Source organism: Delphinapterus leucas, chromosome 2 (genome assembly GCF_059928025.1).
Source record: "Delphinapterus leucas isolate spDelLeu-1000000601 "Yukka" chromosome 2, BTC_Dleu_Yukka2, whole genome shotgun sequence".
Taxonomy (NCBI): Eukaryota; Metazoa; Chordata; class Mammalia; order Artiodactyla; family Monodontidae; genus Delphinapterus; species Delphinapterus leucas.
This window is the reverse complement of record NC_143130.1, coordinates 62405389-62430396: the sequence shown is the minus strand read 5'-3', so window position 1 is coordinate 62430396 and position 25008 is coordinate 62405389. Positions and strand designations below refer to the sequence as shown.

Below are 25008 nucleotides of genomic sequence, written 5' to 3'. Positions count from 1 at the left end.
GGTCTATACGTCTGTCCTTATGCTGGTATCACACTGTTTTGATTACCGTAGCACTTCAGTAAGCTTTGAAATCAGGAACTATAGTCCTCCAACTTAGTTCTTTTTCAATGTTGTCTTAGCTATTTGGGGCAACTTGCAGTTAGGATGAGGATAAGCTTTCCATTTCCATAAAAAAGTCCATTGGAGTTTTGTTAGGATTGCATTGAATTTTTACCGTGCTTTGGAGAGTATTGCCATCTTAATAATATTAGATCTTCCAATCCATGAACACAGGATATCTTTCCATTTATTTAAATCTTCCTTAATTTCTTTATGGAGTGGTTTCTAATTTTCAGCACACAAGGCTTTCACCTTCTTGTTTAAATTAATTCCTAAGTATTGATTGTACTCTTTTGGAGGTGACTGTAAATGGAATTGTTTTCTTAATTTCATTTTCACATTGTTTACTGCTAGTGTATAGAAATACAATTGATTTTTATATATTTATCTTATCTCCTGAAACCTTGCTTGAACTTGCTTATTAGTTGTAATAGCTTTTTAGTGGATTCCTTAAGATTTTCTATATTCAAGATCATACCATCTGCAACTAGAGATAGTTTTACTTCTTCTTTACCAATCGGGATGGCTTTGATTTTTTTTGTTGTTGTTGTTGCTTATTGCCCAGGATACAACCTGCAATACAATACTGAATAGAAGTGGTAGGAGTGGACATCCTTGTCTTGTTCCTGATCTTTGGAGTGGGAGGCATTTAGTCTTTCATCATCAAGTATGATGTTAGGTATGGGGTTTTCATAGATACACTTCAAAAATTGAGGAAGTTCCTTTTTACTTCTAGTTTGTTGAGTGTTTTTATCATGAAGTGGTATTGGATTTTGTCAAATCCTTTTTCTCCATCTATTGCAAGAATAATGTGGTTTTGTCCTTTGTTCTTTTGATATTTGCTGTGTTACATTAATTGAATTTCATATATTTTATATATTTGCCTAATTTTTTAGTTGTTTAAGGTGGGAGGGTGCATCTGGACCCTCTTACTCCATCAAAGCTGGAAGTGGAAATTCTGAACTATGTATTATTTTTATATTTTAGAGGAGCAGTCTGAAGGCAGATTGTTGATGGTCACACAGTCAGAATTAAAATCCTGATGTTTGTGGTTCCAAAGCCTATGCTTTTACCACTGTTCTTATTATTGATTTAGTATTTTCATTTTGTGGTCTTTTTCTTATATGACTTGTATGAATTTTGATCTGTCTAATTGCCTAATATATTTACTTTCATTATAATCTCATTAAACCAAAGTGGCTCCTATAAACATATTAACCCAAACTATAGTTTAAATAATTTCCGTCAAGATAAGTGGTTGACTGCTGGTTGTTTTTACATAAAGATATCAGCTCCATTTTCAGTCTTAAAAATTCTTAATAATCCAGGTTCACTGAGTTAACAGTCTGTACTAAGATTTTTGCTAATACGGAATTCTGCTTTAAAACCCTGCTACCAACTGCTGCCCTGTTGGTTCTCTTAATTTTCATTGCTTTCTCTTCGATAATCTCTGAAACTCTCTTTTGAAATGTATTGTATCTACAAAGAAAATAAAAATAGACAATCTAGTTTTTTCTTGTTCTCTCATTCATTTAAATATTTTATGAATGAATTGTTCTTTGTATAATTACATAAATATCTTAAAAGTTTGTGTGAAACATTGCCGATTACTTTCATCCCCAGACATTTTAATCTATGAGACAAAACCTCCTCCTACCTTTGGTTTTATCACATGCCAATATTTCCCAGTCTTGCCTGATTATAACAGTAATATGAGTTGTTAAAAAGACAGATTTCCAAGCTTTGCAGGTTTTTTTCAGTAATGCTAGAGTGGCCCCTGAGGAGCTTTATTTTTTTATAAGCCCCCCAGGTGATTTTTATGATCAGGAAATTTGGTTCCACATATATCAAACAGTTGCTCCTTCTTCAAAAGTAATTTTTCATCATAATAGTGAGGACTGAAGTCTCTGGAGTTAGATAAATTTGGATTCAGGTCCTGACTCTACCACGTAGTAGCTGAATGGTCTTGGGTGTTATTTTAGCCTCTCAGCCTATTTGTTGATCTGTAAAATAGGAATAATCTTACCTACATCTCAAAGAATTGCTGAAAGGATTAAATTAGGTTGTGCGTATTGTGAAGCAGTTAATGCCATCCTTGGTATGCTGTAAATACTCTGTAAAATATTACAATTTCATAGAATGCCACATCCTATTTGTGTTCCACTTCCTAACTTTTCCTTAAGTCCCTAATGCATTTCTGTTGTTTTATTACTAATCCAGAAGTTCTAATAATCCAGTGATTTAAAATATACTTAAGTTCCACTAGAACTTAAGAATATGTCCTTGAGACATACCAAATATATTTATTTCAGTCCTGTGTAAGATATTTTTTCCACATATACTTTTTTGTGAGTTCTTGGCATAAATTAACAGTCTTTTCAAATGTCTTAGTTCTTTCTTGGATACACAGATGATTGAAAATAAGTCATCTACTATTTAGTTGATAGTGATTATTATTACAGGCAGAGTTATTCAGCACCCGATTTTATCATTTATTTAATAGTATAAAAATGGCTTTTATTTTCAATTTCTTAATGATCTCATTGATAGCTTTTCAGATGCAATGTGTCTACTCATAATTACAGGGTTTTGGGGGTTTTTTTTTGAGGAAAAGACATCTTTTTCCTTATTTATGGCAGTAGCCTTTTCCTTGTGCTGTGTCCTCTTGCCTGCTTTTAAAATTTGCTTCATCAGTTATCTTCTTGTGCCTGCTCCTTTGCTTTCTTCCTCTAGACTGACTACTTCCACCTGTTCTATAGATTACCTACTCTTTCCTTTTGGAAATCACTAGATCCCTAGAAAGAGCTGTCTGTGCTCATTTCCACTACCTCATCACTCCTGTCTTCTTGAATTCCTTATGACACCATTTTTCCTCTATGCTATACTGTACTTTCCTTTCAGAATGTTACTCTGTTATCACTATGTTTAAAAGCCTTTTCTGGATCTGTTCATTATCAACACTGTTATGTATTTTTTTCTAGAACACTTTCTTCTGCGCTATCTTGGTTTTCCTTCTGCTTTCCTAACCAATGCTTTACTATCTTCCCTTTTTCTTTTGCTGCTTAAATGTTACTGCCTTCAGTCCACTTCACTTACTCCTTTCCTTGAATATCACAATCATTCTCATTGCTTCAGCTATCCTCTCTGTAGTGACTCCTAGATCTGCATTTTAACCCCACCCTCTCAATGAAGCTCTAGACTCAGTTACCTATTGCTTGATGATTGTATCCAGTGAAACTCATCAGCTCGCCACCCCTGTATCCCAAATCATTTGCCTTTCCTGAAATTCATATTTCAGATGAATGGTATCACTAGTCTCCCATTAATCTAGACTTGGAAAGCTTGTGATCATTTATCAATATTTGCAGTTGTTATTCTTGCCTTTTGTCCCTACTCCCTTCAAATTAATCTTTCTTAAGGGCATTATTGTATTACCTCTCAACTTAAAAACCTTTAGGGACTTTCTCTTGTCTTTAAGTCTTAGTATAAATGCATTAGTCTAGCTTTCTTTAATACTGTTTTATATGTAGAATAGTGGCCATATTGTTATGAAAATGGTTTATTCTCATTTTAAAGAATTTGAGCAATATGTAGCAAAGGAAACTCAAAATTCCACCCTCAGAAATAGCTACCATTGACATTATAAATACTCTTCCAGAAATCTCTTTAGAATAATGTTCAGATTGAATGAATAGATAACTTTATAAAATAGAATTATACTATTAGGCTTCCCTGGTGGCGCAGTGGTTGAGAGTCTGCCTGCCAATGCAGGGGACACGGGTTTGAGTCCTGGTCTGGGAAGATCCCCCATGCCGCAGAGCAGCTAGGCCCATGGGCCACAACTGCTGAGCCTGCGGGTCTGGAGCCTGTGCTCCACAACAAGAGAGGCTGCGACAGTGAAGGGCCTGCACACCACGATGAAGAATGGCCCCCGCTTGCTGCAACTAGAGAAAGCCCTCACACAGAAACAAAGACCCAACACAGCCAAAAAAATTAATTAATTAATTAAAAAAAAAAGAATCATACTCTCCATGGTACTTCTTAATAAGAAGTATTCATTTCTATTTTAGTTCCATTTTAAGAGAAGGAAGTGACGTGGAAGTAAAATGGAGGGACTTATTGAATTTGTAATAAATGTTTCTTTATCACAAGATCTCCTCCCAACAATTTTCATAGTTTCATTATTTTTACATTGTTAAGGTTTATAACATTTACATTTTGCTCTGAAACTATAAATTCCACAGTTTAGTTTTCCTTCTGTGTATGAATGGATGCACAGCTTGCGTAATCCTCCATTCATGAGTTCTTTGTTTTGACCTGGTTGGCTGGATTTTATTAACAAGTAATTTTTTCAGGAAGAGGTTATTGTGCTCTATTCCTTGAGTTCTTAGGTATCAAAGGCCTGTGGCATTTCTGAGTACATCTTGGCTAGAGATCAGATTCATGGTTCAGAATATCTTTCCTTCAAAGTTTTGTAGGCATTATTCCATGTTTTTCTAGCATTAACTAATTCTGTGGAGAAGCCTGAGGCCAGACAGATTTTTTCTCCCTCTTTCTCATAGATGACTTGCATTTACTGCCTGGAAGCTTAAAAAATTTGTGCTTGTTCCTTAATGTTTTGTGATTTAATAAGGATATTCTTGGTGTTGATCTTCTGAATAAATTCTTCATGAAATAAAGTGGGCTTTCTCAATTTTCAGTATTTCTTTTTTACAGGGAAAATTTTCTGTATTATATATTGGAATATTTTGTCTTTCTTAACTTTACAGATATTATTCTTACATTAGGTCATCTTAACTTGTTCTCCATGTTCAAAAGTTATTACTTACACATAAATTTTCATTTTAAAGTCCCTATTAACTGTGATTATAACAAGCCTTTCCTCTGTTAGTGATTTGACTTTTTACCATCTTTGCTCTGTTTCATGCTTTTTCTAATTTAATTAATTCTGTGATTGTGTTACTTTGGCCTAAGTTTCCTTAACTCTCTAGTCTTCCTTTATTTTATCATGTCATTTTATCATCTTTTTTGCACCTTTAAATTCAGGTTCGTGTTGACTTCTTTTTACATTACAAAGTTTGCCTAGGAGATATTCTGCTGTTTCTTTGGTTATGTTTTCTTCCAGTTAATTTCCAGGAAACGTCTTATTTATTTTTTTACTTACTTACAGTTTGATTGAGATATCATTGACATATCAAAATTGTATATATTAAGGTGTACAACTTGATTTTTTTTTTTTTTTCGGTACGTGGGCCTCTCACTGTTGTGACCTCTCCCGTTGCGGAGCACAGGCTCCAGACACGCAGGCTCAGCGGCCATGGCTCATAGGCCTAGCCGCTCTGTGGCATATGGGATCTTCCCGGACCGGGGCACGAACCCGTGTCCCCTGCATCGGCAGGCGGACTCTCAACCACTGCGCCACCAGGGAAGCCCACAACTTGATATTTTGATATACATATACATTGTGGGATGATCACTACAATCCAACTAATTAAAATATCTGTTACCTCTACTTAGTTACTGTGTGTGTGTGCGCGCACACATGCTAAGAAGATTTCAGATCTATCTTCTTAGCAAATTTCAAGTATATAGTACAGTACTATTAACTATTATCACCATGCTGTACATTACGTCTCCAAACATATTCAACTAGCATAACTAAAATTTTGTAGCATTTGACAAACATCACAGATTGTATTTTTTATGCTGCTTTTGCGCATTCTTCCCTCTGAATTTTATTTTATTTATTTTGTCTGGAGCATTAGGTCTCATTTCTTTTTCTTTCATCTTGATTATGTTTAACATGTGACCCTTGATACATTATGATTAATTTTCCTTGAGCATACCTGTTTGTCTTATACTTTCAGTATACCTTGAGAAATGATTATATTGTTAATTTACTTATGAAAGTAGTTACATGGGATGGATATTGGGAAATCTTTGCTAGAACTGTATTCAAACTTTCTTGTTTCAGTTTGTAACATATCTAGTGATAGGTTTTATTTCATCCAACATGGATTCCTGGAGTCTATACTTCTTTCAGAGAGAGTAAGCTTCAGAGTTTGTTTACTTCCCAATTTCACTCTACCTTTTTCACTGTGGCATGTCTTCCTTCTGGCTTTCAAGAATGAGAAATTTGACCCCAACAGACATTTTCCAGTTTTTTATCATTAACTGTACTTTACTCATAAAAACTTTACTCTCCTTTACCATTGATCTATATTTCTGTTTTTGTGCCAGTACCATACTGCCTTGATTACTGTAGCTTTGTGGTATAGTTTGAAGTCAGGGAGCCTGATTCCTCCAACTCCATTTTTCTTTCTCAAGATTGCTTTGGATATTTGGTGTCTTCCACGTTTCCATATGAATTGTAAAATTTTTTGTTCTAATTCTTTGAAGAATGCCATTGGTAGTTTGATAGGGATTGCATTGAATCTGTAAATTACCTTGGGTAGTATATTCATTTTCACAGTATTGATTCTTCCAGTCCAAGAACATGGTATATTCCTCCATCTGTTTATGTCATCTGTGATTCCTTTCATCAGTGTTTTATAGTTTTATGAGTACAAGTCTTTCGCCTCCTCAGGCACATTTATTCCTGGGTATTTTATTCTTTTTGTTGCAGTGGTAAATGGGAGTGTTTCATAAATTGCTCTTTCTGATTTTTCGTTGTTGCTGTATAGGAATGCCAGAGGTTTCTGTGCATTAATTTTGTATCCTGCAACCTCATCAAATTCATTGATTAGTTCTAGTAGTTTTCTGGTGGCATCTTTAGGATTTTCTATTTACAGTGTCATGTCATTGGCAAACAGTAACAGTTTTACTTCTTCTTTTCCAATTTGTATTCCTTTTATTTCTTTTTCTTCTCTGATTGCTGTGGCTAGGACTTCCAAAACTATGATGAATAAGAGTGGTAAGAGTGGACATCCTTGTCTTGTTCCTGATCTTAGTGGAAATGATTTCAGTTTTTCACCATTGAGTATGATGCTTGCTGTGGTTTTGTCATGAACGGCCTTTATTATGTTGAGGTAGGTTCTCTCTATGCCCATTTTCTGGAGAGTTTTTATCATAAATGGGTGTTGAATTTTGTCAAAAGCTTTTTCTGCATCTATTGAGATGATCATATGGTTTTTACTCCTTAATTTGTTAATCTGGTGTATCACATTGATTGATTTGCATATATTGAAGAATCCTTGCATCCCTGGGATAAATCCCACTTGATCATGGTGTATGATTCTTTTAATGTGCTGTTGGATTCTGTTTGCTAGTATTTTGTTGGGGATTCTGCATCTACGTTCATCAGTGACATTGGTTTGTAATTTTATTTTTTTGTGATATCTTTTTCTGGTTTTGGTATCAGGGTGATGGTGGCTTCATAGAATGAATTTGGGAGTGTTTCTCCCTCTGCAATATTTTGGAAGAGTTTGAGAAGAATGGGTGTTAGCTCTTCTCTAAATGTTTGATAGAAGTCACCTGTGAAGCCATCTGGTCCTGGACTTTTGTTTCTTGGAAGATTTTTTTTTTGAGGTACGCAAGCCTCTCACTGTTGTGGCCTCTCCTGTTGCGGAGCAGAGGCTCTGGACATGCAGGCTCAGCGGCCATGGCTCACTGGCCCAGCCGCTTCGCGGCATGTGGGATCTTCCCGGACGGAGCACAAACCCGTGTCCCCTGCATCGGCAGGCGGACTTGCAACCACAGCGCCACCAGGGAAGCCCTTGGAAGATTTTTAATTATGGCTTCAATTTCATTACTTGTGTTGGGTCTGTTTATATTTTCTAATTCTTCCTGGTTCAGTCTTGGAAAGTTTTACCTTTCCAACAATTTATCCATTTTCTTGTGATTGTCCATTTTATTAGCCTATAGTTGTTTGTAGTAGTATCTTATAATCCTTTGTGTTTCTGCGGTGTCAGTTGTGATTTCTCCTTTTTCATTTCTAATTTTATTGATTTGAGTCCTCTCCCTTTTTTTCTTGATGAGTCTGGCTAAGGGTTTATCAATTTTGTTTATCTTCTCAAAGAACCAGCTTTTAGTTTTATTGATCTTTGCTATTGTTTTCTTTGTTTCTATTTCATTTAATTTTGTTGGTGGGAGTGTAAATTGATATAACCACTATGGAAAATGGTTTGGAGGTGTCTTAAAAAAACTAAAAATAGAACTACCATATGACCCAGCAATTCCACTACTGAGCATATACCCTGAGAAAACCATAATTCAAAAAGAGTCATGTACCACAGTGTTCATTGCAGTACTATTTACAATAGCCAGGACATGGAACCAACCTAAATGTCCATCGACAGATGAATGGTTAAAGAAGACGTGACACATACGATAGAGTATTACTCAGCCATAAAAAAAATGAAATCGAGTTATTTGTAGTGAGGTGGACCTAGAGTCATACAGAGTGAAGTCAGTCAGAAAGAGAAAAACAAATACGGTATGCTAACACATATATATGGAATCTAAAAAAAAAAAAATGGTACTGATGAACCTAGTTGCAGGGCAGGAATAAAGAGGTAGACATAGAGAATAGACTTGAGGACATAGGGTGGAAGGGCAAAGCTGGGGCAAAGTGAGAGTAGCATCAGCATATATACACTACTGAATGTAAAACAGTTGGCTGGTGGGAAGCAGCAGCATAGCACAGGGAGATTGGCTCGGTGTTTTGTGATGATCTAGGGGGGTGGGATAGGGAGGATGGGATGGAGGCTCAAGAGGAAGGGGATATGGGGACATGTGTATGCGTATGACTGATTCACTTCGTGGTGCAACAGAAACTAACACAGTATTGTGAAGCAATTATACTCCAATAAAGATCTATTAAAAAAAACCGTACTCTCTAGCAAAACTTTACTGTTCAGACTCAATATATGTGAAGTTGAGGATGAGGTATATAGTTTAATATCTTGTACCTAATTGTCACTTATTTGGTGTATGTTGAAGAAAAATGATTTGTTTACTTTAAGTTTTGTCATCTCAAACTCATTAGAATAATGTACATACCTATTAAAACTTAATGTAACTTGTATAATGTCAAATCACAATGATATTAAGTAACTATAAAATGGTTTCTATAAAAATCTTAATTTGTCTCTTAAAAACATTTCAGTGGAGGCCTAAATAGACATTTCTTCAAGGAAGACAATATAAATGGCTAACAGGCACATGAAAAGTTGCTCACCATCACTAATTATTAGAGAAATGTAAGTCAAAACTACAATGAGGTACCATTCTACACTGGTCATAATGGCCATCATTAAAAAGTCTACAAATAACAAATGCTGGAGAGGGTGTGGAAGGAAGGGAACCCTCCTACAAAATTGGTGACCATGTAAATTGGTACAGCCACTATGGGGAACAGTATGGAGGTTCCTCAGAAAACTAAAAATAGAGTTGCCATATGATATAGCAATTCCACTCCTGGGCATATATCTGGACAGAACTATAACTGAAAAAGATACATGCACCCCTATGTTCATAGCAGCACTATTTACAGTATCCAAGACATGGAAACAACCTAAATGTCCATTGACAGATGAATGGATAAAGAAGATCTAAATATATACAATGGAATATTACTCAGCCATAAAAAGAATGAAATAATACCATTTGCATCTATGTGGATGGACCTAGAGATTATCACATTAAGTGAAGTAAGAAAGAGATGACAAATACCATATGATATCATTATTCGTAGAATCTAAGCTATGGCACAAATGAACTTATCTATGAAACAGAAACAGACTCACAGACATAGAGAACAGACTTGTGGTCACCAAGGGGGAGGGTTGGATTGGGAATTTGGGACTAGCAGATGCAAACTATTGATATTATATATAGAATGGATAAACAACAAGGTCATATTGTATGGCACGGGGAATTATATTCAATATCCTGTAATAAACTATAATGGAAAAGAATATATGTATATGTATAACTGAATCACTTTGCTGTACACCGAAACTAACATAACATGGTAAATCAACTATGCTTCAATAAAAAAAATATATTTCCATGGCAGACCTTTACTCTAAATCAGGGGTCCCCAACCCCCGGGCCGCGGACCGTTAGCAGTCCTGTGGTCTGTTAGGAGCCAGGCCACACAGCAGGAGGTGAGTGGCGGCCAACCAAGCGGCTTCATCTGCTGCTCCACATCACTTCCGTTACCACCTGAACAGTGCTTGCATTACCGCCTGTACCATCACTCGCATTAATGCCTGAACCATCCTCCCACCACCCCCGTCTGTGGAAAAACTGTCTTCCGCGAAACCAGTCCTTGGTGCCAAAAAGGTTGGGGACCACTTCTCTAAATCACTTCTTACTGCAGCCTATGGGTTTGTTATGTACACTGGATTATTATCCATTTGGGGGATAAGTATTGAAAGAAAAGACTATAAGTCGTTCATTTTTTGGTCTATGCCTTAAAACTGGTTTGTATTATTATATGAGGACTGTTAAGTTTCTTATTTTTGTGATGTGCCTTAGAATTAACCTGATTTGAAACTCACTTTCTCCGTTTTTTTTATTGCAGGTAAACGAAATTGCCTTTATAAATACCCTCGAAGCCCAGAACAAACGCCATGATGTTTTATCAAAATTGAAGGAATATGAGCAGAGGCTTAATGAGTTACAGGAAGAGCGTCAGCGAAGACAGGAAGAAAAGCAAGCACGTGATGAAGCTGTTCAGGTAGAATTTTATTCAGCAAGCATTTATTGAGCACCAGCCATTTCCTAGGCTCTGAGCCAGGTGCTGAGGATATAAAAAGGAGTAAGACCAAGTCTGTGTTCCCAAGGATGCATGGTTTAGTGTAGCACGGTTTGGAAACGGGAAGCCTGATTGCCAAGGCAGTGTGTACTCCTTCAGAAAGGGTTATCAGTGTTTTTGTCAATTTGAATCTCTAGTCTCAACCAGATGAAGGACTAAATTGCTCTGGACAGATTATTACCTATTCTTTTCTAATTGGGTTGGGCACGAATATGTTCCTTTCTTCCCTTACAAATGGATTGTGTTTGAACCAATGTATATAGCCTTAATAACTGGGCAATCTTTATGCTTATGACAAGGAGCACCCATCATATATTGGGCAGTGTCATCAGGTACTTTAACCTCTGTAGCATACCCTAAGTTAGCTACCATTTTCAGGATGGGAAGAAGACTTAACACATAAACTTTAGTGATGGTTTTAAACTATTTAAACCTTCCTCAAGATCAAATATGGATGCAGACATACTTAATCTATTATGACTAATATTTACTTGTTTATTCATTCAGTCATCGTTTATTGAATTACTACTATAATCTGTGTGCTGTGCTTTGCTCAAGGACATGAAAAAGATATATCCTTGATCTCAATGGGAAGACATATATGTAAACAAATCTTAACCCGTAGGATTAGTGTAATAGTAAAGACGTTTTTGGAAGCACAAAGGAGAGAACCTGTTACTCAAATTGAGAGTGGCAAAGACGTGAGAACATCAGGAAAAGCTTCCTGGAGGAGGCGGTGCCTCAACTAAGTTTTGAAAACTGAGACAGTCGTAAATGGTGCAAAGTAGGCATTCTATGCAGGAGATGAGTGAGTATGGCATGTAGAGTTAGGGACCTGACCATGAAGAGCTTTGTTGTTATGTTAAAAGCTAGGGATGTTGTTAATGTTTCATGCTTCTTCATGTCACTGGTAATTTTAGGAAATTAAAATATCATTACAGTTTTCAAGTTTATTGGTTACTTTATGCTCTTTTTGTACACTAGCAAGCAGTCCCATATTCACCCCAATCTCTATTTGATTTGACTTCAAGGTCTCATTTTAATCTGAGTGTCAAGCTAACTTATGTTTAAAAATACAGGATACTACTTTTAGAGAAACTTTAGCTTTTCCTCTCAAAGGAGCAGTAAAAAATTCATTTTTATCATTTAAAAGTTAATTACTCATTAACTAACATTCTTAAATGAGTAAATGAAATAGGATATTTGAATTTTTAATTTGAGCCATCCCTTCAGCTTTATTGCTCTTTCTTTTTCTGCATCAAACCAATTTATAAAAATAATTATTTTTTTATACGCCAATAAAGATGTTAAAAAAATAATTATTATTTTGAAAATTGTGTGTTACTTTTGAGCAACCATTAGGCATTAATAATTCAGAAATAAATGAGATATGATCTTTACCTTTATGGCAAATAATACTACAACATAGTGTGAAAGTGTAATAGAAACCTGTACTGTAGAGGTTACAGTGGTATCACAGGGTAGGGAATAATTAGCTCTCTTGGTGGGAGGGGAATGTCAGGGAAAGTTCAGTGGAAGAGGTAACTTCTTAACTGGATTTTGGGGGGAAATATATGAGTAATATTGTATATTTTTGAGTAGACATCTTTAGTTACTTTTTCTGCATTTATTTTGCAGATTTGAAGATTTGAAATATAACAGTTATCTTCTTTTTAAAAATGGCGACTCTTATTTTATAATTTGGAACATTTATTAAGGCGTAAAGGAAAGCAGTTATTTTCTGAAAGTAGTAAGGAATCTTCTGAACTCACTAACACTTAAAAATTTTTTGACTACTCAGACTAATTTTTATCTTTAAAAATGTAGAAATTTCCTATGGATTTAATTTTCAGTGAAAAATTTAAAATGTATGTACATAAGATACATAAGAGATAACTGATACTAGAAAAATTCATTGGTAATATATAACATATATATAAAATTAAAAAATTTTTTAAATATGTAGTCGTTACTGTATGTGCAAGGAGATAATGCCAAACATTCTGTAAATACAATAATAGTAAGATACTGACTTAATAAAGAATTCAGAGGCCCTCCATCTGCTTTACTTTTATTCTTGAAACATTCACATAAATGTTAAATTGTTAAAGGCAATTGTGATTGTTTTTTGTAAGTGAAATACTAAGTTAATGCTGCCATCATATATTCTCAATTTCCCTTTTTTGCCATATAAATTATTGATGGATTAGTTTTAAGCCCAGTTTTCTTAGATATTCTGCCTTGTCCTCTTGCCCTAATCTTCTGATTTGTAGGCGTAAAGCGCGGGGTTGCAAAATCCTTTCTTAGGCTGCCATAAACACATCGTCGACTGTGAAACAAAGTACATGGGAGTCTGAGAGGTTTCAGAAGGGTTGAGAGTTAGATATCTTTACAGTTCATTTGCTGTAGGTTTATGCTTTTTATTTGTGAGTATATAGATTTATAATGAATATTATAAAGTTACGCTTCATTTGTTTAATAGATATTTATCGAACTCCTTCCCTGTACAAGATGCTTTTGTGGGGTACAAAGTTTCCTATCTTTAGGAAACTTAAATTTTAGAAAGGAAAACACTAGGTGAATTTACTAATTTTACTCATTAGGTATACAGTTACCAATTTTCTCTTCTACTTATTAAAAACAGAAATTAGAAGATTGGATATTTTTTGAAGTCCAGTTATTTCTATTAGTACAATGTTGGAGTATTTCTTATATCCGTAAAAACAATCAGCAAGTTGACATCATATTTTTGCGTACAACGTAGCTACATTGCACATACACATAAAGTAATTGTTTGTATATAATATTAATAAATTTCATTTATAAGACCAGCTTATAATTTTTAAAAGTATATCCCTCAAGATTTTGGTTTTGTAAAATATGAAATGAAAAGTTCTGGTTTAATTCTTTACATTTAATGCTTTAACCTTTTGCATTTTAGTGTGAAAGTTGTGTTTTCAGGCATAATGCAGATTTTTAAAAAATAAATTTGAGTTTAAGGGAAAACTCTTTTGTTCGTGTTTTTTGTTTTTAAATATTTATTTATTTATTTAGGCTGCACTAGGTTTTAGTTGTGGCACATGGCATCTTCGTTGCGGCATGTGGGATCTTTAGTTTCTGCATGTGGAGTTCTTAGCTGTGGCATGTGGACTCATAGTTGCAGCATGTAAACTCTTAGTTGAGGCATGCATGAGGGAATAGTTCCCCGGCCAGGGATCGAACCCAGACCCCCTGCATTGGGAGTGTGGAGTCTTAGCCAATGGACCACCAGGGAAGTCCCTGTTCATGTTTTTTATTGGAGAAAATTTTCTGTACCAGGCTTGATTGTTTTTTACTCTTGAGTTTTTCAGAGAGTATATAACTAAAAAAGTTTCTACATATTATATTTAGTAATGAGAAATAGCTATAACCAGTTCATGAATAGTATGTTAGAAAGTAAAGACTATATTTAAAATCTAATTGTCCACCTGCAACAGTCTGCGATCTGTCAGATGTGCTCTCATGAATTCAGTGCATTCCCTCTAGTTCTCAGGCCCCCTGCCAAAAAAAAAAGAAAGAAAAGAAATAGGGACACTTTTGTGTTACTACTTTAAAAAGGTTTTCTTCCCCTGGGTAGATACAGCTTGTTGTAGATATAAAGTTACCATTGTGAGCTTATTAGTAACTTAGTTAACTATTAAGAATATTAGCATCTCTTCCCAGTGTTATCTAAACAGAAACTGCTTTAGCATTTCTTTTCTGCTCTCATTTACCAAACACTTTACTATGTACTAAACACTTTGCTAAGTATTTACCTGTGTTGATAATTTCGATCTCACAGCAAACTGGGTCTCTTTAAGGTAGAATGACTTGCCCAAGGCTATGTAAGTAGTGGTTACCAGAGCCTAGATCAGTGTAGTGTGTTCCATTTATCATAAAGACTAGTGACCAGGGAGATGTTGTGTGAGCTCCCTGGGGGATGGGGATGAATTGAAAGAAATATATCAATACATCTAGTAATATGGTGAAAATTAGCTAAGTACTCCTAGTAGGCAAAAATACACAGGAAGCATATCACAGTATTTTAATGAAGTATCTTCTCCATTAATGATGATGATGATGATAATTATTGAGAATTTAGTATATGCCAACCCCTATGTAAGTGCTTTTCATGTATTATCTCATGTGTTCTTCACAATATCCTAAGAAATAAGCACTATTGTTACTTGTCTTCCAGAAAACTAAGTCACATATATAATATAACTAGACCAGGGTCACCCAGCTGGTAAATAATGTAATCAGGAAACAAAATCAGGGAATCTAATACAGTGTCCACTCTCTTACCCACTATGCTATATTATAATGCCTCTTTCTCCCTGCCACAAGCTTTTCTTCACTTAAGTCCTATATGGAAGCTTAGTTCAGAAATAAAATCTGTTAATTATGCTTTCTTCATCATGTTCTGTTATTTCTATAACCATGTCCAAACACAAGGCTTTAGAAATGATTAACCATAAAATATGTATCAGGTTCTAATAAAATAGTATCTCCTTAAAATAGCATTTATTCTTTTTTTAATAAATTTATTTTATTTTATTTATTTTTAGCTGTGTTGGGTCTTCATTGCTGCCTGCGGGCTTTCTCTAGTTGTGGCGAGTGGGGGCTACTCTTCGTTGTGTTGCACAGGCTTCTCATTGCGGTGGCTTCTCTTGTTGTGGAGCATGGGCTCTAGGCGTGTGGGCGTCAATAGTTGCAGCACGCTGGCTCAGTAGTTGTGGCTCCGGGCTCTAGAGTGCAGGCTCAGTAGTTGTGGCGCACGGGCTTAGTTGCTCCGTGACATGTGGGATCTTCCCGGACTAGGGCTTGAACCCATGTCCCCTGCATTGGCAGGAGGATTCTTAACCACTGCGCCACCAGGGAAGCCCAGCATTTATTCTTCTAATTATTTGTAACACTGGTAAATGACATATGAAAACCAGATAGTATTGGTATTTGATTTTATTTAAATTCTGAGAAGCATACCTAATGACAAGCCAGGGATCTATTTGGCTTGAATATATAAGTATATGTCAAGGCTGTGTCACCTATAATCATTTTCATCTTACACATAATTCTAACATCTTTTAAAATATTTCTGACGTTAGGAACGTAAGAGAGCTCTAGAAGCAGAACGGCAGGCCCGTGTAGAAGAATTGTTAATGAAGAGGAAAGAACAAGAAGCCCGAATTGAGCAACAGAGGCAAGAAAAGGAAAAAGCCCGGGAAGATGCTGCCCGGGAAAGAGCTAGGTACTTCATTTGCTATCTTGATTTTGATCCTGATGAACATTTGCAGTGAGTGCATATTCACATCAAATCTTGAAGCTATTTGCTGTCATGTAGAATTTTCAGAAAGTGTTACATATACAGAAATGTTATACTGAATTTTGATTTCCAGGAATTAAGACATCCTACTCAAAATGGAAAACTTTTGAAAATTTCTGTTGGATGGGAAACTTGATATTTCAAGATATTTTCAGTTGTAAGAAATAGAATTTGATTCTGGCTAACTTAAGCAAAGTAAATTTTAAGTAAAATATTGGGAGCGAAAGTGATAGGTGGTTAGATGACCAGGCTGGGACATGGTCAAGCATCAGAGACTAGGTCCCAGGAGCCACGGCAGTGGTCTTTTGATGGAAACGGTCTGGTCAACGTGTTGCCGCCCTGATTATGTTAAATGACACTCAGCCATCCCTACATTTTAAAATCACTTGTTTAAGATTCAAAGACCCAGGAAAAAGCATTTAATTGGCCAAATTGATTTGTGCTTTTTGATCTTGTTTGTGAAATCCTTTTATACCCTGTGTCATAAGATATTCTTCAAAATGTTATAGTTTTTCAGTTTGACACACATTTAGGTTTTAATTCCTTTTAAGATACCTTTTATGTATGGTATGAATCAAAAATATAAATTTATTTATTTGCATATAAATATCCATTTATCACAGCCCCATTTGTTGAAGAGGGTAGCTTTTAAGAGACTATCCTTGCTGCCTGTTCACGGTCAGTTAATCATAGATGTAAGGGTTTATTTCTGGACTCTGTCCTGTTCTTTTGATATCTACATGTCTATTCTTACTCCAGCACCACACTGTTTTAACTACTGTAGCTTTATAGCAAGTTTTGAAATCAATTAATGTAGGTTCTCTAATGTTGTTGTTCTCTTTCAGAATTGCTTTCCAAATAATTTTATAGGGTAGGCTTGCCAGTTTCTAAAAAAAGAAAGCTTGCAAGCATTTTTATAGTAATGCCTTGAATCTATAAGTCACTGTGGGAAGAATTGCCATCTTTACAATATTGTATATGATCCATGAATATGGTATGTGTCTCTATCTGCTTTAATTTCTCTCAACAGTATTTTTTAGTTTTTAGAAAATAGGTCTTGCATTTCTTTTCTTAAATATTTTCCTAAGTACTCTTTTTGAAGCCATAGTGAATGGAGTTATTTTATTTCATTTTTGTTAGTATTTTTGCTAGTATGTAGAAATACAATCAATTTTTTATATATTTTATTTTATAATTTTTTATGATCTTGCACAACTTTCCTATGCATATTTTCCTATTAGTGTTTTCTTTTTTGCTGTTGTTGTTCCTTAGGATATTTTACATAAAGGCTCATGTCCTCTGCAAATTGAGATTGTTTTACTTCTTGCTTTCTAATACAGATGTCTTTAATTTCTTTTTCTTGCCTTATTACACTGACTAGATCCTACAATATAACATTAATAGAAGCTGTGACATTGTATATCCTTATTTTGTTCTTGATCTTGGGGGAAAACATTCAGTCTTTCACTATTACGTATGATGTAGTTGTAGGTTTCTCATAAATCCTCATTATCAGGTTGAAGAAGTTCTCTTCTATTTCTAGTTTATTGAGAGTCTTTAGCATGCATGTACTTTGAATTTGGTTAAATAAATGCTTCTTTGGGGGCATTCACTGAGATGATCATGTAGCTTTCATTTTTTATTAATATGGTTTATTACATTAATTGATTTTTGGATATTAAACCAACTTTACATTCCTGGGTTAATTCGCACTTGGTCATAGTGTAAAATCATTTTTATGTGTTGTTGAATTCTCATTAAGAATGTATTCATAAGGGATATTGGTGTGTAATTGTTATGTCTTTGTCTGGCTTTCGTGTCATGGCAATCCTAGCCTCAGAGAATGTGATGGGAAGTGTTTTTTCCTCCACTATTTACAGAAACTCTTTGTGTAGGATTGTTACTTTTTCTTGCTAAATGTTCAATATACTAGTGAAGCCATCTGGGCTTGGAGTTATCTTTTGGGGAAGACTTTAAATTACCAAATAAATTTTTCTTAACATGTTATCAATCTATTGAGATTTTTCTGTTTCTTATTGAGTCACCTTTGGTAATTTGTGTTTTTCTATGAGTTTGTCCTTTTCATCTAAGTTGTGTATTTTTATAAAGTTGTTAATAGCTCCTTATAAGGATTTTAATTTTAACATGATCTATAGTGATGTTCCTCTTTCATTCCTTATTTGCTAATTTATGTCTCTCCTCTCTGTCTCTGTCTTTCTGTCTCTCTGTCTCTTGGTAGTCTAGCTAAAGGTTTGTACATTTTGTTGATCTTTCCAAAAAACCAGCTTTTGGTTTCTTTGAATTTCTACATTATGTTTCTTTTTTCTGTTACATTGATTTCCACTTTGATATTTATCATTTCTTTCCTTCTGCTTATTTTGGATTTGATTAGCTTTGCTTTTCCTACTTTTATAAAGTCAAAACTTAGTTGATTAATTTTAGATATTTCTGCATTTCTAATAAAAGCATTTGAATTACCAGTTTTCTTCTTAGCACTTCTTTAATTTCATCTCATCAGTTTTGATATTGTATTTTTATTTTCATTCAATTCAAGATTTTTTCTAATATTTCTTATGATTTCTGATTCCTGAGTTATTCAGAAGCATGTTATTTAGTTTCCAAATATTTGGAATGTCTCCCGTTTTTCTGTTTTCTAATTAAATATTTTGTGGTTGAAGAATGTTTTCTGTATGATTTCAGTCCTTTTAAATTTATTGAACTTATTACTTTATGGTCTTGAATGTAGACTATCCTAGGGAATGTTCTGTGTGCTCTTGGAAAATAGTGTATTCTGCTGTTTCGGATGAGTGTTCTCTAAATGTCAGTTAAATAAAGTTAGTTGATAGTGTTTAGTCTTCTGTATACTTACTGATTTTCTGTCTAGTTGTATTAATTCTTGAGATAGAGTTATTGAAATCTCCAAAAGTAATTGTTGAATTGTCTATTTCTCTTTTCAGTTTTGACAGTTTTTTGCTTCATGTATTTTGGTGCCTTAGTATTAAAGGCATGTAATTTATACTTATTATAACTCCTTGAAGTATTGACCCTTTTATCATTATGAAATATCCCTCGTTGGGTTTTTTAAAAAATATTTCTTGTCTTAAAGTCAATTTTTTTTCTGTTTTAAATATTGCCATGTTTATTGTTTACATGATATGTCTTTTTCTGTCTAAAGGGAAACATTTTTTTGTGTCTTTGTATCTAAAGTGTGTCACTTATATATAGTTGAGGTTTCTTTTTATATCTGGCCTTCTATTTTCTGCCTTTTGATTGTTTAGTCCATTCTTATTTAATGTAATTTATTTATATGACTGAATTTAATGTCTGCCATTTTGATATTTGTTTTCTGTATGTCTCAAGTTTTTTTTCTCCTTTACTGTCTTCTTTTTTGTTAAACCAGTACATTTTAAAAATTATTGATTTATTTAGTTTTGGCTGTGTTGGGTCTTCATTGCTGTGCGTGGGCTTTCTCTAGTTGCCGCCAGCGGAGGCCACTCTTCGTTGCGGTGCCTGGCCTTCTCATTGCAGTGGCTTCTCTTGTTGCGGAGCCCAGGTTCTAGGCGCCCAGGCTTTGGTAGTTGTGGTGCACAGGCTTAGTTGCTCTGCGGCATGTGGGATCTTCCCAGACCAGGGCTCAAACGTGTGTCCCCTGCATTGGCAGGGGGATTCTTAACCACTGTGCCACCAGGGAAGTCCCTCAACCAGTACTTTTTAGGGCATCATTTACATTTTTCTCTTGATTTTAAAAACCGTATTACTTATTTGCTTAGTGTTTGCTTTCTTTATTACAGTATTCATCTTGACTTATCACAAACTACTTCACGTTAAAATTAACTTAATTTTGGTAAAATAGAACAACTTTGTTCCAATATAGCACTATGTTTTTTTCTTCTTGTATTGTCATATATATTACATCTATATATGTCATAAACTCAACAATACAGCGTTACGATTTTTTAAATGCAGTCCCACATTTTTCAAAGGAATTAGAATAATAGAGAAAATGTATTTGTAGATTCCTTTATATTTATCCTCATATTTATCATTTCCTGTGTATTTCATTTCTTTCTATGGATTCAAGTTACCCTTTGGCATATCTTTTTAGCTAGATGGACTTCCTTCAGTATTTCTTGTAAGGCAGGTTTGCTTTCATTGAATTATCTTGGTGTTTGCTTATCTGGGAATATTTTTATTTTGGCTTCCTTTTGAATGGTAGTTTTGATGGATATAGAATTCTTGGTTTTTCTTTCAGTACTTTGAATCTTCTTACTTTTGTTGTTTCTCATAAAAAGTCGGCCATTAATCATACTGTTTTTCCTCTGTATATGGTGAGTTGTTGGGGTTTTTTTCCTGTTTTCAAAATTTTCTTTTTGACTTTGTTTTTCACCAGTAGGTTGGTTCTCTTCATGATTATCCTACTCTGTACATTAATGCTTTTCATAAAATTTGGAAAGTGGCCACTATTTCTTCAGATATTTAATTGTCATTTCTCTTCAGGTTCTTCTGAGTTGTAACAGTTTCTCAGACTTTCCATGGTTTTGATGACCTTGACAGTTCTGAGTAGTGGTTAGGTATTTTGTAGACTTTTCCTCTCTTAAGATTTGTCTGATGATTTTCTCATGGTTAGAATGAGGTTATGGGTTTTGGGAGGAAGAGCACAGGGGTGAATGTGAATTACCATTTTTAAAATGTCTAAGGTTCATACTGTCACCTTGACTTATCACTGATTTTGTTAACCTTGATCACCTGGCTAAGGTAGTATTTGTCAGATTTCTCCACTGTATAGTTTAAAAATTTCCCTATGCTGTCCTCCTTGGAAGCAAGCCTATGCTGAAGAGATGGGGAGTTATTCTCTACCTCCTTGAGACACGAATTCATACATAAATTATTTGCAGTTCTTCTGTACAGTATATTTGTTCTCCCATTTATTTATTAAATTCCTTTGTTATGTCAACGGGGACTCGTTTTTATTTGTATTATACTATGGGTTACAAACCAGTATTATGGTATTTATTTTGTTGCTCAAATTGTTTCACCTTTGGACACTGGAAGCTTTTTCGTTTGACCCCTGCTTGCCTTTGACATACTTCATCATTTTGTTTTTTTGAGTACTTCCTTACTTCCTGGCACTGCAAGATGCTTCAAATTCATCTTATATTTTCCCTGCTCCATCCCTAGAAAGCCATTTGTTTAAGGACTCCTAGTTCCTTTCGTTGGAAAGTTCTTAAAAAACGTTTTCTCTTTCTCTGTTGAGATTCTCTATCTGTTGAATCATTGTCACAATATTTTTGCTTAGGTTGGCATACTTTCTTTTAATTCTTATAATGTATTTATAATACCAAATAAATCTAGCATATGGCCTCATTCAGAGAGTTTCATTTGACTGCATTTTTCTTAAACATGGTCATACTTCTTTGTATGTCTTATAATTTGTTTGTGATTGGTTCCTCTCGTATTCTCTTTGTCTTTGTGAATTTTTGCCTTTTCTATTCCTTTCATATTGTTTTGTAGGTTTTTGGAAGGGAAAAGAGATAAATATATATTTTCAATATGCCATATTTAAATGACAGCCCAGAGCTAGTATTTAAACCCATTCTTGGGTCCAGAAACCTACTTTTATAAATAATGATTTATTATTTATAAAAGTTGCTTTTATTTGTTGCTTCCCAAATGTTTAATGAGCAATAATATATCTGAGACTTAATAGGCATTCAGAAAAAAATAATTTAAAAAACTCTCTAGAATATATAAGCCTGTGTGTCCTAATTGTATTTTTTTAACCTCATGAAATTTGTTACTCCAAGCAGTTGAGTTTATAATTTTTAAATATCTTCTTATAGAGACAGGGAAGAACGATTGGCAGCACTCACAGCTGCTCAACAAGAAGCTATGGAAGAGCTACAGAAAAAAATTCAGCTCAAGGTAGGAATATTATATATTTTAATTTGAAATTTTAGAGCTATTTTAATGTAGCATGAGATTAAAATTTTATCGATTTAATTAATTGTATAATAACTGAATTAGGGGCTTCCCTGGTGGCGCAGTGGTTGAGGGTCCGCCTGCCGATGCAGGGGACATGGGTTCGTGCCCCGGTCCGGGAAGATCCCACATGCCGTGGAGCGGCTGGGCCCGCGAGCCATGGCCGCTGAGCCTGCACGTCCGGAGCCTGTGCTCCGCCACGGGAGAGGCCACAACAGTGAGAGGCCCGCGTACCGCAAAAAAAAAACCAAAAAACTGAATTAGGGCTTCCCTGGTGGCGCAGTGGTTAAGAATCCACCTGCCAATGTAGGGGACATGGGTTCATGCCCTGGTCTGGGAAGATCCCACATGCCACGGAGCAACTAAGCCCGTGCGCCACAACTACTAAGCCTGCTCTTTAGAGCCTGGAGCCACAACTACTGAAGCCCGTGCACCTGGAGCCTGTGCTCCGCAACAAGAGAAGCCACCGCAATGAGAAGCACACGCACTGCAACAAAGAGTAGCCCCCACTCGCCACAACTAGAGAAAGCCCACGTGCAGCAACAAAGACCCAATGCAGCCAAAAATAAATCAATAAAATAAATTTATTAAAAAAAGAAAAGAATCAGTCATATTTCTTTTAAATAAACTGAATTAATTTGTATTCCTAATATCAGTATTTGGAGAATAAGACATATGGTTTTGGCTATGATCAATTCCAACTCAACTATCTGAAAACTGAAATTATTTTAGTAAGATAAAGCAATTGACAGAAAAAATGTAAAGGAATTTTAGCATTTCTTGATTTTAGTAACTAATTTGTTAATGACTTGAAGACATTACTACTAGCTTTCTTATATTCATAGACTTTAAATTATTTAGAAATAAACTAAAAGATTATTTCAATGTTTATGAATTGCACAGTTGTTGCTTGGGAGATTATGATAAGCTGATATTTTCTAGAAAATCTTTACCATTAGTAGTTTCTAGCAGTATGAATATTTTACATTGTGTCACAATTATTTACATGTTGGGTTTTCACAGGGGTAGTAAATTCCAGGGAGTAGAGAACCCTATTTTACTATTTGCATAGCTCTAGAACTTTATCATGTATTTAAATTTAATGCAGCAAATATTTATTGAGTCTTGTGCTAGGCATGGGGATACAGAGATGAGTAAGACATGGTTCTCAGTTTCAAGAACTCAATCTAGTGTGAGATTCAGATGCTAAGCAGATAATTTCCATATGGATAGAGTGCTATGGAGTGCTATGAAAACACAGAGGAGGATACTAAGCTAACATGAAGAATTTCAGAAGTCAGGGAAATAATTTTGGAGAATAATTTGTGAGCTGAATCTTGAAAGAAAGACAAATTGAATAGGTAGATGGGTGGGATGGCATCAAGCCGTATGAAATGGTATGAGCACAAAGTCAGAAGTCTGAAATAGTGTTTTTTAGTTGGTTTATTTTTTGTTTTCTGGGAAGTCACTGGAGTCGATGTGGGTAAAGGTCTGTGTCATGGTGGGCCTTGCTGTGAGGATGAGCTTGGTCTTTACCTGTGGGGCAACATTTCCCATAGTGTGTTCCAGGAAGTGCTTCTCAAAAGTATGTTGTCATCACATAAGTGTGTAAAATGTTGCTTAGTGTAAGCTAGGTTTATTGAGTCATAATGCACAGTGACAAGCTGGAGTAAGTAAGTAGCTTTAACTTAATATTTTCCAAGTTTATTTGACCATAGAACCTCTTCCACAAAATATCAATACTTATTAATAACCCACAGTGTAATTCCATGAAGTACACTTTAGGAAATGTTACTGTGCATGTAGGAGATATTAAAGGGCTTTATTTAGATTCTTGTCCTCAGTGTCCAAGTTAATACTGAATTAAGACATTTTGTTATATTAGAAAGTTTAATGGAAATATTACTTTTTCAAGTTCTCAGTATAACTTGAATAAATTTCTGTATTCTCACACTTCGACTTCATTTACAGCATGATGAAAGCATTAGAAGGCACATGGAACAGATTGAGCAAAGAAAAGAAAAAGCTGCTGAGTTAAGCAGTGGACGACATGCAAATACTGATTATGCCCCCAAATTGACCCCTTATGAAAGAAAGAAGCAGTGTTCTCTCTGCAATGTCCCGGTAGGTTGTCAGTATCAGTATTGTTACGATACGTTATAATTTATTTACTAAAGTTTATTAAACTATGGAAATATATTCTCCCACTCTTTTAAAAGTCATACTAAGGCATCTGCTGACTACCATGGATTTCTTTCATGATTTTTATGCAAAGTAAGTAGTACAAAAATAGTATCAGCAGTTAGGAGTAGTAGTGCAAAGAACCAAAGCATGCAGTTGCTGCTAAAATGGATGTATACCTGCTTAATGATAGCCCAAGTCAATATTTTTGGGTATTATGACCACAGAAGAAAAGGAACATTTTCAGTGCTGAAACTTGATACTTAGAAGAAATGATACTCTGTTAAGGTTGGCTTTGATGACATGCCTTTTTGACCATGTGTCTTCTGGATCAGAGGTCCCCAACCTTTTTGGCACCAGGGACCAGATTTCGTGGAAGACAGTTTTTCCACGGATGGGGGAGGGGGGATGGTTCAGGTGGTAACGGAAGCGACAGGGATCGGCAGATGAAGCCGCTCACTCGCTGGCCGGTCACCTGCCGCCTTTCACCTCCTGCTCTGCGGCCCAGTTCCTAAGAGGTCCAGTAACGGTCCGCGAACCCGGGGTTGGGCACCCCTGTTCTAGAGGATTCTCAGAATTGTATTTTAAAGAAAATATTTTTGAGACTAATATGTAAATGCTAGAGTGATCGCAACTTGCATATAGT

The 25008-nt window shown here is 35.2% G+C and overlaps 1 protein-coding gene across 7 annotated transcripts in view; it reads left to right on the top strand.

The window, feature by feature from the left end:
* The window catches only part of SCAPER (S-phase cyclin A associated protein in the ER), a 494989-nt gene that overhangs the window by 173094 nt on the left and 296887 nt on the right, over window positions 1-25008 (top strand). For all 7 annotated transcript variants that reach the window (XM_030761728.2, XM_022580126.3, XM_022580128.3 and 4 more), the window contains 4 exons: window positions 10628-10783; window positions 15985-16127; window positions 22043-22124; window positions 24153-24305. In XM_030761728.2, the coding sequence (XP_030617588.1) occupies window positions 10628-10783; window positions 15985-16127; window positions 22043-22124; window positions 24153-24305 (534 nt within the window). The remainder of the gene's footprint in view (window positions 1-10627; window positions 10784-15984; window positions 16128-22042; window positions 22125-24152; window positions 24306-25008) is intronic.